This window comes from Apis cerana, linkage group LG5, assembly GCF_029169275.1.
Source record: "Apis cerana isolate GH-2021 linkage group LG5, AcerK_1.0, whole genome shotgun sequence".
Classification (NCBI taxonomy): Eukaryota; Metazoa; Arthropoda; class Insecta; order Hymenoptera; family Apidae; genus Apis; species Apis cerana.
This window is the reverse complement of record NC_083856.1, coordinates 5,187,705-5,205,584: the sequence shown is the minus strand read 5'-3', so window position 1 is coordinate 5,205,584 and position 17,880 is coordinate 5,187,705. Positions and strand designations below refer to the sequence as shown.

General features: G+C 35.4%; 2 protein-coding genes and 1 long non-coding RNA gene across 12 annotated transcripts in view; 2 read left to right on the top strand and 1 right to left on the bottom strand.

Moving 5' to 3' along the window:
• Positions 1-9,684, bottom strand: part of LOC107996570 (radial spoke head protein 6 homolog A) — an 81,368-nt gene extending 71,684 nt beyond the window's left edge. The window contains exon 1 of one of the 2 annotated variants that reach the window (XM_028666079.2): positions 9,574-9,684. The gene's annotated coding sequence lies outside the window, so the exon portion shown is untranslated. Of the gene's footprint in view, positions 1-8,879; positions 8,980-9,573 lie in introns of those variants that run through there. The other variant, XM_062074601.1, reaches the window with a different exon arrangement.
• LOC107996569 (papilin) overlaps positions 1-17,880 on the top strand; it is a 124,765-nt gene that overhangs the window by 61,410 nt on the left and 45,475 nt on the right. For 8 of the 9 annotated variants that reach the window (XM_017054677.3, XM_062074596.1, XM_062074595.1 and 5 more), the window contains exon 2: positions 16,109-16,169. In XM_017054677.3, coding sequence (XP_016910166.2) covers positions 16,109-16,169 — 61 coding nt within the window. Of the gene's footprint in view, positions 1-15,213; positions 15,510-16,108; positions 16,170-17,880 lie in introns of those variants that run through there. The other variant, XM_062074597.1, reaches the window with a different exon arrangement.
• LOC114577358 (uncharacterized) lies at positions 10,254-11,204 on the top strand. Its single transcript, XR_009829626.1, has 2 exons — positions 10,254-10,824; positions 10,916-11,204. It is a non-coding gene; the product is annotated as an uncharacterized LOC114577358 (long non-coding RNA).

Here is a 17,880-nt window from a genome sequence, read left to right as displayed (position 1 = left end):
GGTTTAAATACAACGTTGAATTTACTTTTGAAATTAAGGATCGATCGAGACACGGTTCGAATTCGATCTCGAGGAGTGTTGACCTCGTCGAGTCCTCATCGAATGCTCGTTTATATCAACGAATACGATCGCAACGCTGTGGCCAGGCGCGAAAAACGAACGGGTCACAACAAGCTCAAGAACTCGTTACAAGTGATTAAAGAGCCACTCGAGAGATAGGGCCGGATCGCTGTTGACAGTTAGCAGATATGAATTCCTCTGTAGGGATCCGTCGATGAAGGCGAAATTCTTTGAACAAATGTGTGTCTGAATCGTGTAGAGATTCGATTACATTGACAATGCGGTTTCCATTGCTCAACACAACCCACAAGATAAACGCGACGGTGACAAGAATATCAAATTCTATAAACTTACTTTTTCTTTTCATTTAATCGAACGCGATAATATTGTTAAATTTTCTCCTTCTCTTTAGAACCAAGCGTTTCAGTTCAATAAGTGTATTACGAGTGAGAAAGAATCCATCTTTCCTTCCTTCGAAAATTTTCACTCTTCAAATGCTTCTTTCCAAGTTATCACTCCACTCCATTGAAACTCCAGTGGCGAATTCTCTCGCGACGATCCTCGGAGGGGGAGGAAGGGAGGGCCCTTTCTCGGGCATCCAAACGAGGAATTCCAAAAGGGTTAACGAAAAAACGGAGCTAGCTGAGCCGGCTATACATTTTGAAGAGGAGGGGGAGGAGAGAAACGAAGTCGATCGAACCCTCGAAGCCTGTTCTAAGGTTGTTCTACCTAAGGATAGCCCGGGTTCCGCTCAATTAGCCCGTAGTAGTAGAGACAAAGGGGCTACCGACGGTTTTGGTAGTCGACGAAGGATCTCTTTTCTCTCTGCTTCTCTCATTTTTTTTATCATCATTTTTCTTTCTTCCTTCCTTTCTTTCTTTCTTTCTTCCTTTTATTTTTGCTTCTGATGGAGGAGGACCACGTTTACGCGACCCGTGATTCTTTTTTTTTTTTTTTTGCGAGCTTAATATAATACACGTGACTCAAAATGTTAACGAGAAAGAGAGAGGGAGAGAGAGAGAGAGAGAGAGGAGGGGAGTAAAAAGGGAATTTGATATATTATGCTGGTACCTGGAATCGCGAGTCGAGGAAGAGAAGCTTTTTCGTGGATGAAAACTGTTCATGGTTTTTTTTCTCTTCTCTTCTCTCTGTTCTTTTGAATTTGTAATTTTTTAATTGTACCGAGATTTAATTTTGATTCATCTCCTCCTTGCCTTTTTTCTTTCCTTCTTTCTTCTTTTTTTTTCTGGTTTCGTCAGTTCCGAGTTGCGGTGAATTACGGGTTGAAAATTGAGGCAAAGAAACGCGAATAAAAGTTTCCTCCTTTGGAATTTTTTCTCTCTCTGTCTTTCTATTTTTCCTCCTTCTAGAATGTTTAATCCTTTTCATTGTCACATTCTTGTTTTTTAAATGAATTTTTAATCTTTTAATCGTCATAGAACGTGTTGTTACAGCTCCTCTTCCTTTTATCTCGGATTTCTTTTTGTCAAGTTTGTTGGTGGTCAAATTTCGAGCCATGCCGAGCAAAGAGATTACGTTCGAATGTTATTTCTCTTTCCGATTCTTCCGTTTTCAAATCGTTTTGGAATACTTTAAAATTGTCCCGGTTACACGAAGAGAGAATTCTTCCAACTCGAAAATTTTCATTTTTTTTTTTCCATTAATTAATCACAGGATGTCCGTTTGGATTATTTCGATTCTCTCTCCGTTTCGACTTCGTCGGTCTCGCGTGGTGGTGAGTTTCGAGTAGGAAAAAAAAGAAAAAATTGGCCATTAACCACGAGCCATAAAGCACTCATCGTTTATTGTTCCGAGAACTCGAACGCCAACGAGTTGAACGAAGGAGAAAATGGAATCGCGGTTCTGCAGTTAATGCAATGCGGGGATTTGTTGCGATTTATGAATGAAATTAACGAAGTTTCTGTTTAAAACCTGGTTGCACTTGCGCCTGGTCACTTTCAAAGGGCACCACATCAAAGAAAGAATATTTCGGGATACGTTTAGCGGAAACACAGCTGGAAATTGCATTTCTACTAACGCGGCTTATACAAGGATTCAGCTTTTACATAAATAAACCTTGTATTTGCATAAAGAAGAAGCCTCGATGATTCCAGGATCGGTCCATTTTTTCGAGTTCCCTGGAGGATGAAATAATTTTAAATCTGAACGGAACATAACGCTAAATAACTTATGGGAAATTTCATTTCCGAATAGAGGTAGGAAATACCAGTTTCTCAGTTTTCATTAAACTTTCAAATTTTCAATTTTCGAAAGCTTTTTCCGATACTCGAATTCACCATTCGTTCGATTCACGAATAAATTAATAACATTAATCCGCTATATTACGATTATCGAAACGTAGAGAAACTCGTTCAGACTAACCATTGATTTATTCGTTCGTTTGATAAATCATCGTGCGAAATCACCTTGCATAAAAGTGTGTACAAAAATTTTCCATTCAATAATGCTTAGTCAATTGGAAGATTGTTTGGAAAGATGGAAATTTTTGTTTCGTGAAAAATTGTTAAATATTCCAATAATTCGCGGGATTAGCCATTTTGAATCCGTTTTTATAATTCGATCAGGAGCAACGGCTCTGTTTTCGAAGAGAATAAAACTGGTCCGTCGATATCTTTTCCACAGCTATTCACCGCCAGGCCAGGATAGAATTTGCGAATGCATCCCTTTGTTTTCCCTTCTCTTTCACGTGGCTGTGGTCGGAACACTTGTTTTTACGGCACCCGGGCGTGAAACTGGACGTGCTTTCGAACCTCGTGAGTAATGTTAGCCGCAATTCCGCCTCTGTCCACCTTTACTGCATTGCAAAAGCCGTATAATCGAGCTCTTCGCGCCCGTAAGAACGATCGTAATTTCTTTAAACCTTCACCGATTGTCGAAATCATCTCGATCGATGCCTCTAAAACGCGCAATTATCCTTTCGTCCAATAAAACGAGTACGTCATCTTTTCTCTTTTTTTGATTTTTTTTTGACGCGATTCACTGATTTATGGTTCTCTAAATATAAACTGTTCGTTTTTCACAAATTGTAGAGATCCTCCTTTTGTGGATAGAAAGAAAGGGTTGATACTTTGATTGAATTTACTTTTAAAAGGAAATATATCTGGAAAGTTTTGATATAATAAAGAACGGGCAAACACCTTTTCGTGCTTCTTTACCTAGACCGAAAGTCGAAATCCACTAACAGGTTTCCAACGATGCTGAAACCTTACAAGTTGCAGGATTCAGGAAGCTCGAGTCTGCCTTGGTTACTTTTCAAAAGCTAGACTTGGCAATGCGTCATTTCGTAATACAAAATAAGTGGTATTCGCAGTTAAATTTTAATGGATCTAAAAATTAAAAAAGAAAGATAGCATTAGTGATAAATCACAGACAGTTTCGAGAAACTCGATTTCAACGCCATGTTTCCCCCAATTTTTCTCCTAACCAATTGTATTGATCCAAAGCGATTTTCAGATTTTAATTTTGGATATCTGAAAATTGATAGAACCGATGGAAGGTCAATATTTTACTCGTGATCGTTAACGATTAATCTTTTGGAGGAATAAGATGGAAGGAATATATTTACTTGAAGCAAGCATAATTGCAAAATCACGAATGTTATCCTTATCGTATGCAATCTTCAGAGCTAAAACTTTCGAGGGGAAGGAATATTCGTACTATCAGTCGGAAACACCTCATCCAACAATCGTCTACCGCAATATCCGCGATTATTCCCCGGTCCTTCTATTATTCTCGATAAAGGCTCGGCCAGATCCGAAACGACACCGATGATTTGGGAAAGATGCTCATTGGGACGAGCGCCTATATCGAAGAGCAAGTCGGGAATAGCGAATGGAAATGGAAAGTTTCATCAGTGGATGCGGGATTGGGACGACAGGAGCGCGTGAAACAGTGAAACAGAGAGAGAAGGAGGGGAATCCGTCGGTCAGAGGGAGAGAGGATGGACGTTCACCCTCCCATCGGCAAAGAAACCCTTGAAATCGGTTTCTTTGTCTCGGCCAGCAGACAACAATGCACAGCCACTGCCTCCACCACGCCATTCTTTCCCTTTTGTCACGGCGAAAATATTGCGCGCGGCCCCGATACGACATCTGTTCACGTTTTCTTCGGCGGAAACGTTGATTCGGCGACCGATCCTCTTTCGAAATTTCGTGCTGTTTATCAAAGAGGCCATGATCAGAAATTCATCAGAGTTGTTGACGGGTTTAAGATTAGTCCTCTCTCGAACAGACTTGATAAATTGCCATTGTTCCAAATCGTTTTCTCGTTTTCGCGATAACTTTTGCGAGCAGACAAACTTAAGATTTATTATCCCTGAAATAATGTCTGTTTATTTATCGTCCAATTCCAATTATTTCTAATTTTTCTTTGATGTACACTTGATACTCACAAAAATATCTAACGCCAGTTGATTTCACAGTGGAGCAAGCGGGTTAAGATTTACGCAACGTCCAAGGATTCTATTTATCGGGAAGAGAGCGCAAAAGAAAGGGGTTAAAAAAGATTGGACGGAGGATGCGGCTCGCTGGGTGGCTCGTAGCCCTCGGGACAAAACTTCATTCATCGACAGGCCAATCAGGCCCTAGATACTCCCTTCCCCAGAAAGAATTCCGGTCTTTCGCCAAGAAACAACCGCCTCGTAATAACCTCCTCCTCCTCCTCCTCCTCCTTCAGCCGCACAACTAAATATATTCTCTCCGTTAATGGCCGCTTCGAGCGTTGAACAAATCGTGTTATATCGCGGCCCGTAATAATCCTTGGTGGCTAAGAAGAGAGAAATGAAACAAAATCGAAGGAAAAAGAAATCGAGTTATCGGAATGGGAAAATCGGAATGGCGGAGCGGGACATCCGGTTGCAGCAATTAATCATCCGCCGAAGAATGCGTATCCAATTCCTTAATGACGACGGGGACGACGACGAGGAGAGTTGTGTCATTCCGCGTTTCCGACATGCGAGAGTTGATCGGTGATTTCCTCGCGAGATTTCAACCGGGGAGAGGAGAATAAAGCCAAGGATTTATTGGCAATTGGACGGAAGTGAGGCTTGTCGGGTTGGCCACGAGCGACACGGGCCAATTAGCGACGCCGCGTTACCTGTGGCTTTCCTTTCTCAGGTGGATCTTGTCCGTTGCGTTCTCCCTCCTTTCTTGCTACACGGGACAAAGAAAAGATAAATGTGAGATAAATTGAAATTCAAAGGGGTGGGGATAGATAAGAATATAAAATTATCCTAAGATGAGAAAAATCCTCAAACGAGGATGAATTAAGTATAAGATCTGAACAAACGAAACGCGATAGAAGTTCGATCGCGCCTAGGAAAGAACTAGATCGAATGGTTCGACCGTATTTCAGCTTTCAATTAAGCTAACTCGCCGTAACGAAGCTCGTTTATTAGCTTCGGCCCTCGAGGATTCGAGACCGCGTCTAAACTCTATTCCCTATTTCTTCCTCCCTGACCCAGGATGTTGCGTGGGATATTGTTGGAATCCTAATGCGATTGTATCACGAGAACGGGATTAAGTCGCATCCAGTATGGGCCCATTGTTCTCGAAAGGAGTACGCCGGTTACCGATGCTCCAGAGATTAATAGTAATTGCGGAATTGGAACAGTGTTCGAGAGGATAGGCGTACAGTATATTATAGATGCGGGGAGGGGAGCTCATTTTCGTAATAGAGATATATATGGATCACGTGGTGATATTTGACAAAGCCTCGTCCATTTTCTCCGCCATTGTTTCGAGTTCGCGTGTGTTTTTGAATAATCGATTGATTGTTCCCAGGGATTATGCATTCTATGGAGATAGATTTTATGGATCTAACGTGGCCTGTTATATATGTGAACGGAGAAGCTTTGGCTGGATATGGGATTACGATGATTTTTACAGGTGAATTCTTCTTTTTCGAAATTCGAGAATATTATTCGTGCGAGTATTTCAAAAGGTAGAAGAAAGATTTTGAAAAATACGATTGGAAATGGGTAAAATCGTAATTCAAACTCACACAAGGTGAGGTGCCAAAACTATGAATTATTGGCGGTCGTATAGGAAACGCGAACAAGGTATTCGAAATTCGCGTGCACGAGGGTATTCTAACCGCGATTTTATGAGGCATCGTAATTTCGACCATCACGCTGGCACGTTCCCAAGAATCGGCCAGCGGCTAGATTGTTCGCTCGGATAACCGGCTAATATCGAGGTTTACGTCCTTTTTTCGTCCAGGAATAGGGCATGGATCGCGGGCCCCCGCGTAGAATCGAGTGAGCAGATAAGTTGGGCCGTATAATGAAGCGATTATGCGTGGGGCGAAAGATAAGAACCGAGAAATCGTGGGTCAAATTTTCGAATTTATGTACTTTCGAAGGATCGAATGTTCCGTGAAATCAATTTGATAACACGTTTAAGATACGCCTTCGAGGTGAGGTTTTATCGTCGAAAAACGGATCCGTAAAATTTTTATCTTTGGATGATCTGAAAAGGATGGGTCTGATTTCAGATTTGGAGATGTCGAAGGTGGAGTTATTGTTCGCTAATTATTTTAATTGAATGCAATCTTTTTCAGAGAGAAAACAAATATTTACGACGTTTTTTGTTAATTTTTGTTATATAAAAAATAAAGCAACAAAAATTTCTACCAGTGTTAATACAATACAAGCGATAAGAACAAAGCATACGAAACTAACTAGGTTCGATATTATATTTTTTTTTCGTTCCTATTGTATTACAACCACGTTCCATACCAATATGGAAGATCAAGTAATGCTTATCGCATTTCATCAACGTTTACAGGGAAAAATGCGCTTTTAATATCCAAGAAGATGGCGAAGCGGAAAGTGCTCGATAAAATATTAAACTTGCCAGGTTCCTGGGGACCCCGTCTATCCGGTTAAAGAGTTCGAAGTTAACACCGTGTCTCGATCCATTTTCTCGAGTGAATTTTGTGCGTTTAAAAATGAAAGGGAGAGAAAGGAAAAAAAGAAAAAAAAAAAAAGAAAATGGAAATGGTAGACGACGCAGTGTTATAAGGTGTTAGCTCTTAAAAAAAAAAAAAAAACGGCTAGCACCGCTTAAATTAACCGTGACGGATTAAACGACGAGCCCAGCCGGCCGAATACCGTATTCATAAAAATGTTTAAGGGCAATTTGTCTCGAAAGATCGGCGAGAGGGAGTGGAAATCATAAATTACGAGGAAAATAATCGATAGTAATTGCTAGGGTTCGTGGTGGTTTCGTTTCGATCGCGATTAATCCGTTAAATACTCCGTGAAATATCGTTTGAAGGGAAGGAGTGTAAAATGAAAAATGTAACGTGTGAAAAGGATTGCGTTACAAAAGAATGATTAAATATATTTTCGTAGGAATGCGTATTCGCATGATTTAAAGGGAAAATATGACGATTTTTGTATATTTTATTTTTGAGAATGATTAATTTGATATTTATAGATATATCCTTTAAATATTTTGCAAGCAATTTTCTGTTTTATGAAAATTTTAAACAACTTCCATCTGTATATTTTTATGTAATTTATTTGTTGTTGATAGAGTGATAAAGAAAATTAGTTACGTTCAAGACGGTGGCTGACAAAATACACAAGCGCTGTGTTCTGTGTTTATATTCGAGGTAAAGAAAAACGTTGCTACGGATATAAGGATGATAAAGCAATTTTTAATCTTTGTTGAGAAAACATTATTGTATTTGTTATATTTTTTCGAACTTGCCTCTCATATTTACTTATTTGATTTATCCCACACCTGATATATCAATGGAAGAAGAAATAAATTCATCGAGTCGAGGAAATAAAAATATGATGACAATCGAAGTATCACGTGATTTATGCAAATATACTGTGCTATAAACATAAATAAACTTCGAAATTTTTTTAAAAAACAAATTAGTTTGTACTTAATATTTATATCTAATAATAGAAAAAAAGATTTGTAATAAATATATATATATATATATTAATTTTATATCGTTACATACATATTGGCAGTGTATATGAGGATTCTCAGCAAATTGCCGGCAAATTACACAACATCGAACAAGATTCATAACTCTGGTTTCGTACTGTTAACACCCTGCTGCATTATTCACAGTAATTACACTTGATCAAGCACAGGGAGGAGCAAGTGTGTGCAGTAAAAAGGGATCAGTTTCCTCGTTGCAATCGTGAAAATTACACGTCTCAGTCAGACGCTCGAATTACGTGCGTGCACGTGTTCAACGAACCTCGAAAATCATATACTTCGAATCTCGTTTCATTCCGAATTGCGAAAATCGAGGATCAACTCGATGAAAACACGATTCTTAATCATTATTATATTATATATAAAAATTCGTCAAATAATCCCTGGAATATTCATTTTATATTTATATGAAGAAAAAATTACGATTTCGAAACAATTCTGATGAAATAACTTTACTTGTTACGTATCCTCGTGTAACATTTCTCAGTAATGCGATACATTGCATTGATTTATAATTTATAAAGAAACAGGTCAATTATTTATTTATTTATTTATTTTTTTAATTACGTCTCATATAAATTTTATAAAAATCGTTAGCTGGATAAGTTTTGTTGTTATTAGTTGTATAACGTGTCATTTCTTTGATATGACGATGAAAAACTGACAAATCAATTCTGTTATGTATCTGAATCATAATTTGATAGACAACGACATAATACGATGCAACATTTCCCGTCCACGTTGATATTCAATGGCGATATGATACGAGGATGCGTAACAAGTGTCGATTTGCTTTAAAAATCTTCATATATTATAATAACAAAAATAACTCACGTTCTATAATCAAATCAATAGAAAAAATTATCAATAATCATCGATTATCTTCTTAAAATCGATTCATTAACAACAACATAAAGTATCAATAATCCATCTTTACCAAAAATGAGGAAATTCTGAAATTAAAATCAATATAATATATAACAAATATAGATTCATTCCTATTAATGTATTAATATATTATTGTATTAATGTATTAATGTATAATTCGTCGCATACGTTATCATTTTAACTTTCTATAAAAACTAAAAATTTAATAGAGAAAATTGTATATGGCCGTAGATGAACGATCATCGTGAAATATTTCATTCCGTTACGAAACGCTTCGACTCGATAATCGCCGTGAAATATTTTATCGCGAATTGTCTGCATGAAACGATCGGGTCGACGTTTTGAGAAACCGATCACCGTGTCGTTAATTATCAAAACCGGCCCATTTGTTTTTCAAACGATCGTAATTGACCGAAGCCGTCGACAGGACGCACCTATTCATTGTAAGAGACACGGTTACATTAGAAAAGTGGTGCATCAACCAGGATGCATTCGGGATCCCGCTTGATCGCTGTCAATTCGAACTCATTAAGTAATCGATATTCACGTTTTTGTTATTGACCGATCAAACTTGGAACGTATAGATCATAAAATAATTTTGTGAAATTCATGATATAATTTGAATAAAAAAGATACTTACATTTATATGTGGAAAGTCGCAATTGTTTGTTTGTACTAGTTCAGTGAAAGATAATGATCACATATTTAGGTTATGTTTGCAATGTGAGTGAATATAATTGAACGAGTATCGTTTTAATTCTCTTTTTCTCCAAAAAGATATCGTATAATTGATCCATAAATCAATTTTCAGAACTCTGATATTAATCTCTGATATTGAACACAAAATCGATAAAGCATAATTTCGGGATAAGTCGTAGGTTCACGAATCATGACATTAAAATCGAAGTTTCGGCCCAGAGGATCTCGAGCGTGCGTTGTTAATAGGTCATTACGCAAGCGTAATGGAAATCGATAATTAATTGATCCGGCGAGAGTGCACGACCCTCGTATCCGTGTTAATTGACTCTTGAATATTTATGATTAACGAATTAGCAGCGTTGCTGATCGTTTAATCCGATGCTCCATGTAGAATTATACTTTTAAAATGGATTCACAGTTTCTTGGTTCAACACGTATCTTGATTACCACTTCATTTACCGTTTTATCAAATGATTTACCAAATACTTGTTCATCTTATATGTTGATATAGATTATATGCACTCACAATTTCACTTTCACTTTTTAAAATAACTTTATTCTTCTATAATTACATTAAATCTCAAAAGAAATATGTCAAAATGCAACTCTCAAGAATTTTACGGATTACGAACTGATTCGGAAAAATTCGGACAAGATCGGACGAGATCGCAATATCTCGTAACTCGAAATAATCGATCGATTCTTTTCATTTGTATTTTCGATTATCGATTCAACTTGAAGTAAGACACATTCGTTCTAACGTACAAAATGGCGTCTTTTCTAAATCTGATATAAGAATTAACAATTTCGATAGAAATTTTTCTAAAGTCCGAGCTTTCAAATCGCAGAACGATTCGTACTGTGAAATTAGCAGTTTAACGAACCGAAACCACGTTTCCTTGTTATCTAATTCTGCCTCTCGTCAACATCTGCACGAACAGTAGCACGTTTCTACGCGAAAGTTGGATACCTAAACCACAAATTGCTCGCACGCTGGACAGAATAGAATCACGATAAACGACGGGAGAAGAGAATTCAAGAGGCAACCGCGATGAAATCTTGGTGGATCCAAGTTGTGGACAACAGGCTCATTAGTAGTATCGATATGCAGAATACTGAAAGTTGTAAAAACGCAACGATATGCGTATACAAAAGTACGACGCAATATCTGATCGTGGTCATAGATCCATACGTAAGTAGCTTCGTTACATCGCTTTTTAACTGATTTATCGATTATTAATTTTATATATTGTCAGAATTGAATATGGCGCGTTTTTTTATAGGTTATAGGCGTGAAGAATAAATAGAAATGGTAAGATAGATAGATTAGATTTTCGTTTTTGATTTATGATTACATGAATTATATAGTTCTAGAATGAATAAATTAAAGGCAGGAAGACGAATCTCTTCTTTTTGAAATTAGAATGGTGAAATATTTTAAATTCTTATTCTCATTTAAAATTCTTTCATGGATAAAATATATTTAATTTCAAAGCTTTTTATGTCAATTATTTAATTTTAAACTAACTGAATTTTTTACGAAAATAAATTATTTTACTTTTAAATTCTAAATTACATGAGTTCTCTAAAAGAATTAGAGAACTATAGCAAATGATCATTAATTTAATGGAATATCTATCTGAATCTTCGAAAATTGGATATAAAATCTTATTACAATTTAGAAGGTAATATTTGCATAAATTTAGAATTATTGTAATTGTTCTGATCTTAATAACAGAGTGGAAGTGATATAAGTTGAAGAACTTGTCTTGTCTGTAACGAATCGTATCTATAGAAGTCTTGTTAAAAGCATTCTGGAAAAGTTCGGTTGATCCCATTGCTTTTACATATTCATGTCGTTTCGAATCTCATTCGATTCGAACTATAAATTTCGCAGTTACTAACTGCTGCCTGCTTTATAACCCTTAACCCTTTCTTGGAATCGTAAAGAATGCTATGTGAACTGAAGGATCTTTGAGCGTGAATTCATCGATTCTTGAAAATTAGCCATAATGGAATATTCTAAAATCGAATTTTGCAATATTTAATAATTATATTTTGTTATTATTTTGAAGATTATAGAAAAATTTTTTTAATTATAATATATACCTTATATATATACCTTTTTACTTATTAATTATTTTGTTGGAAAAACGAAATATCACTGAGAATTTAATATAATTTAGAATATTTTGATAAAGCAAAATTTTCTCAATTTTTTAAGATTCAGCTTTAAAAATTTCAATCAATATATAAATAAATATATAATGATAGACGAATATTTTTTATATCAAGCAGTGAAAAAATAATTGAATTTACATCTTAGCAATCATAGTACGAAATTGCATCGCGATTCGCAATTTCATAATCAGTCGGCATTAGAATCGCTACGCCTCCCAGTGGAGCCATTTAATTCCACTTACCATCAATTCCAGGTTCGCCACCCAATTAAAATTATTCACCTGGGACCAATTACCGCACCCACGAAGCATCCAGACGTCAAGGCCGAGGATACGATATAAACCAGTCCTTGTGTTTCAAGTGAAACCGGTTACGCGCCATGGTGTTTCACGCCCGAACAGAAACATCATGAGGATTTCGCGGCCGCAATTAGACCTTTGAAAACTGCGTTCCAATTAACGCCCTCGTAGATCCCCCTGTGGATTACTGTCATGTTTTATGCAATCGTCTCGGCGCAAGTGCACCTCGCTCGCATCTGTGACCGGTTGCAAAGTAATTGTGAGTTGAAGAAGATATTCGCTAGTTCGCCGAAATTTATTGGTATACATGGACGTAAAATTATAATGGAAATTGAATGGATATTCCTGAAATTTATAGGAGAATATTTAGAGGATAAAACTTTCATCCGTAAGCGAGGTAAATGCATTAGGTTGTTCTCTAATTGTAAGTAAATAATGATAGGTTAATTCTATCGAGAAACAGATTTTGTAATTATCATTTAAATATCATATTATAAGCTGACTAAAATATGTTCCCTCGATTCATTCCATTGAAATAAATTTTCACAAAAGGTAGCCAAAAGGGTGAAAATATTTTAATTCCCGCGAAATATCTAAAAAAAGCATTACAAACGAAACATTAATAAGCAGTTTTCACGTAAAGATATCTTTCATAAAAATTCAAATTTCATCATTCGAGAGAAAAGAAAAGAAACATATACCGTTAAACGAAACAAACATTCTTTTTTCCATCCTTCTGGCATAATTCACCGCACGATAAATCCCCCTTCAACCAGCCGGGAGAGGGAATGCCGGAAATAATTCGCGAAGGAAGCTGCGTGGCGGAATTTACGGGCGACGAGCTTTTTAGCAATTTATATCCGGCAGGGGCAAGATTGTTGTTCGCCGGCCATTAAAACGGCACGACATCTCGCATTGTTCTCGGCCAATAGCACCGGCCAGCCATTTTTCACCAGAATATTATGTCCTCCGACCGATAGCAGAATACGTCCTCTATAACTCTCTCTTTCTCTTCCTTTCTTCCCTTTTCTCTCTGTCCGCCACGATTCGATTCAACGATTCGAATGACTCGCGCCAGTTCCCGGGCAACGTTCCAAACCAGTGAATGACGCCCACTCAAAGAACTTACGCAACGACGCGCGTCGATGCAGCAGAAAAACACGTTCATTCACGTTTCGACACAACAGTCGTTGTACTGATTGAAGATATCGCCGTTTTTCTTCTTCTTTTTTTTTTGTTCGTTAACCGTTTCTCTTTGTATCGATAATCATGACTCAATATATATTGTGCGCTTTAATAGCCTTCTTCAGACGAGATTGGGATGAATGGCGTCGATGGTTTTTAGATTATAGGTTTATAGTTTCATTTTCTATGAGTTGATTTTTCTTGGAAAACGATAAATTAAGATAATAATATGATAACATAGTAATTGTTGAATAATTGTGCTGTAACTGGGTAAATGGTGGTTGATTGAAAAGTCATGGTAAATTATTTGTTAGAATTTTTAATTGAATTTAATATTTTATGCATTCTATAGATTCAATTTTTAAAATTTTTTTAGATGATCCCATTTCAGGAACTATTTAAATATAATGATATAGATCAGAAATAATTATTATTTTTATATTTGTTTTAAAAATTTCCTCAAGCTAATATATCAATATTATATATCATCAAACCATCGTCATGTACAACAGAATTAATCCATCCACTCAAGATAGATTCCAATTGCTTCCTACAACAAATCTTTTAAAAAGGGAGACGTTTTTAATGCCGTAACACGGTGAAATCACGGTAACCAAAGAGCTCACGTATCACGAGATCCGCTATCCGATTCGCAGGACGATACCATCCGATAAATCAGACGAGAAAGTAGCGAGCATCGCGACTAATTCATACAATTTCAGACAGTTGGTAGATTTATCGGCAGCCTCGGCGCGTGCTCGCATGTAAATAGCGGGAGAGAGAGCGTTTGCTGTGAAATAATTTATCGCGTCGTCCACGACAGCCGGGAACAACGAGCGCGTGATGGTTCGCCTGTTCTCTCTATAAATTCTCGGATGGGGGAGAAGTATCGGCTCGATTACCCAGTGGCTCGTTCCGGTTTCGTAACACATGAAAAAGATTTCAGTCAGTGTTCTCGAAAATGATATCTTATTTGTTTAATTACTTAAATTTTAGCTATAAGAATTTACGTGATTGTTGTGATTGCACTTTGCAATGGGTTTTGGAAAATAAAATACGCGATTTTTTTGTATTGTTTTTATTCTAACCTCTTTTCTTTTTACTTTCTTTTTTGGATATTCAACGATTAAGATATTTAAAATCTAGTTCTAGTTCATATTTTAAATCTCGAAGGATTTATAAGAATGAATCGAAACTAAATTTTAATTTGTACACTGATCACTTATTGATTGAATATAAAACACACTTATTTTTCTGCATTTAATGAAGAAATTTGTTTAATAGATCTTTAAAATCTTAGAATATTTAACTCTTAGATATTCAATTTAGTTTATTTTGTTTATTTTATCTTGCATTGCTGTAACAATTAATTAAACAAGAATTTGAAAATATATTTCGAAAAAATGATTTATGCAAAAATGTACTTTACAATGTACATATGTAGTCAAATTAGTGTTTTTTTTTTTAGTCAAATTAGTGTGTTCCGTTTTAAAAAAAAATCAACAAAACGAATATTTACTTTTTATATTTCAGTAAGTTTTATTTTCCTTTTTGAAATTACATTCTCTTTTTATGAAAAAAAACATATTTAATACAATACAAACAATAGAATTAGAAACAGAAAGATAACCTCAAACAAATATTTATAACCTTTTTTCCTATGTCACATTTATTTCAACGATAGACCTGTACACTTGCTTTGTATCAAAATTTCTTTGTAACAAATTCAACTTAAAAATCTCCAAATTAAATCATGTCTTCTATCTCGAAATCGTAATCAATAATATCGATGACGATTAAGACGCGTTCGCGTAATGGCGCATGTAACTGTCTAACCAAGAGTGACGTAACAACTTGCGGGACAAGTTCGCGGTGAAACTCGTCCCAGCGTTCACGCAAGAATCAAAGTCTGGGTCAATGGCGGCGACCAGTTTCTTCGCGCCGGCTCGCGTACTTTGGTTCCGTTGCGTTTGATTTATCGTGGAAAACGACCGTTCAGCTTATAATTAACTTGCGGTTTCTTAGCTGATTTAATTGGCGGTATTACTTGTCGGTTGATTGATTCGTATAGATGAATAAGCGGATTGAGGGAAGAACAGATGTGAATTGATCGTGACACGGGACAAGTGATTGTTTCAATGCTGATTTGTTAACCGTCGTCTTTTCCTTTTTCTTTTTCTGTTTAATGAAAATGGAAGTTATAAAATACTAGGTAAATAGAAAAGAATGTTGTAATGTATAATTTAAAATGTTGATTAGAAATTTATATTTGTTGTGCGTTGTTGCATTATTAATTATTTTTATACATATAGGTTAGGATAGATTCATAAAAACACGCGTTAAACGTGTGTTTATTTCTATTTATTATTATTTTTTCGTATAAAAATGATAAAAAATGTAAAATATCTGGTATTATGAAATAACTGATATGATTTGATAGATATAAAATATAATAATAAAATAAGCATAAGCTAATTCTAACCTTGAAAAACATGCAATTCGATATGACGATATCAGTTTTACATATCTGTAATTTAGGATTATACTTTATTTCGAGTCAATAGCTCTTCATTATACGTTAAAATGAAAATTATTTTATATCTACATGAAATTTAATTTCCCCCTCGAAAAAGGAAAATAATTATCATAATTCTTTTTATTTATAATCATAAGATATATCTAATGTATTATTAATTATTTTCTAGCATAAAATTTCTTTTCAAAAAAGATTAATAAAGAAGAAATTTTCGATTCATTCTTAACTATGAATTTAAATGGTAAAGTAAAAGGTGAATATTGTTTTTGTTTCAGGTCGTCGGTGCTTCTTATATTTATTATAGGATTATGCCTGCACGACGTTCTTGCGAAACATGTGAGTATTTTATTTGTTTTATTTACTTTATTCGTTTTCATTTTTAAAGATAAAACGTTTTCGATTCTCCCGTGTTTATTGCTTTTGAATCATCGATGATTCGAGTTTCAAAGGGTCGCGGCACCAATATTCGACTATCTTAATGAACACAATTTAAATGTGGAAAGTAGAATTTATATCAAACAAGCCTCAATTATTGACTGCTAATCTTGAATTAAAGATTATGGGTGATCTGTCACATTCGATACAAAATATCACAGTTGAAACAATATGATAAAATATTAGTATGTATTATAGTATATAGTTATATACTATTATAATAAATCTTAATATATAAACAATTCTTTAATATTAAATATAAATCAATTACCAAAATATCTGTTATCTGTTTTCAAATTGACTTTTTAAAAATTTATATTATAAATTTACATTCTATAGATATTATAGCAAGTAATATATTAAGTAACTGTATAAATTTATTTTATTGAAAGATGTCAATATTAAAATTAATTATTCTATGTTCTTATCATGAATTTGCACAAATCAATTTAGTTTTGTCCATTTATACGAATCAGTACATCAAAGGATTAATCAATACGATCATTAATAATGTTATTATCAATAACATTTCCAATTCATCATTTCGCAAGAAAACTATAACAACGAAACGATTTTATTAATCATTAAAACAATTTTTCTAATCGATCCTCACATTTTCATACATTCAATACATTGAAACTGGATATAGAAAACAATTTTTTAAAAATCCCAGACATACTTCACGAAGAAGGAAGTTTCAGGACAATGATAGAATGAACATAGGGTAGAAAGTCAAAGAACGAGGGACTATAATCTGGTTGCACAGTGGATTTTCCCTTTTTTGTCGTTTCATACATGTATCTATACCTCGCATCCGTCTTACACGAGAAATAACTCACCGGAGGAATGAATCCGGATCGTGTTACCTCTCTAGCTCTTTTACACGATACTTTGCTTCTCGAATGTGCTTCCATTCCACGTATTCTCGTCTTGGGACCAATTCTGCGGGAGTTTGTTTGAAGAAATGATGGTTGATTAATCGTCGAAAAAGTTTCTGTTTTATTAAACCGTGTTTATGCAAATTTATTATTTCCGATGTGATCGAAGAAATTGAATCTACTTATGATTTCAAATAATAATTAGATAATCCAGATAATCGTACATCGATTAAAATTTCCTTCCAATAAATGAAAACGCGCTACAACCATCCATTGCCCGATAACAATACACCAGACAGACAAAAATTCAAATTTATTATTTCGTTTCTCGATCATCCACGTTTCGAGACAGTCATCCATTCCATTTCCGGCGTCGATTTCATTACACTCACTCGGGAAAGAATATCCCGCAATCCGGTAACACGCGTGACAGAATATCCACGAACGCGTAAAATACCAGCCTCGTTCATTTTCCAAAATCGTATCTGTTTCACGAGTGTCATGTTCGTGTCATGCTCGCGTCGATATTTTGACCGACATCTGGAAATTACGTTTCTAAATCCAGCCTGTGAGGATAGCCTGAAAAATCACGATACCGAGGAGATTATTAACTTGAAGATCGAGGAAATCGCACCTATTATTATCGCTTTTTACCGTCATCAACAGCCTTTGGCAGTTTGATTTTGATTAGATGGCTGGTTGAAAAATCCCGCTGCGTTTCTTTAGATAAATCG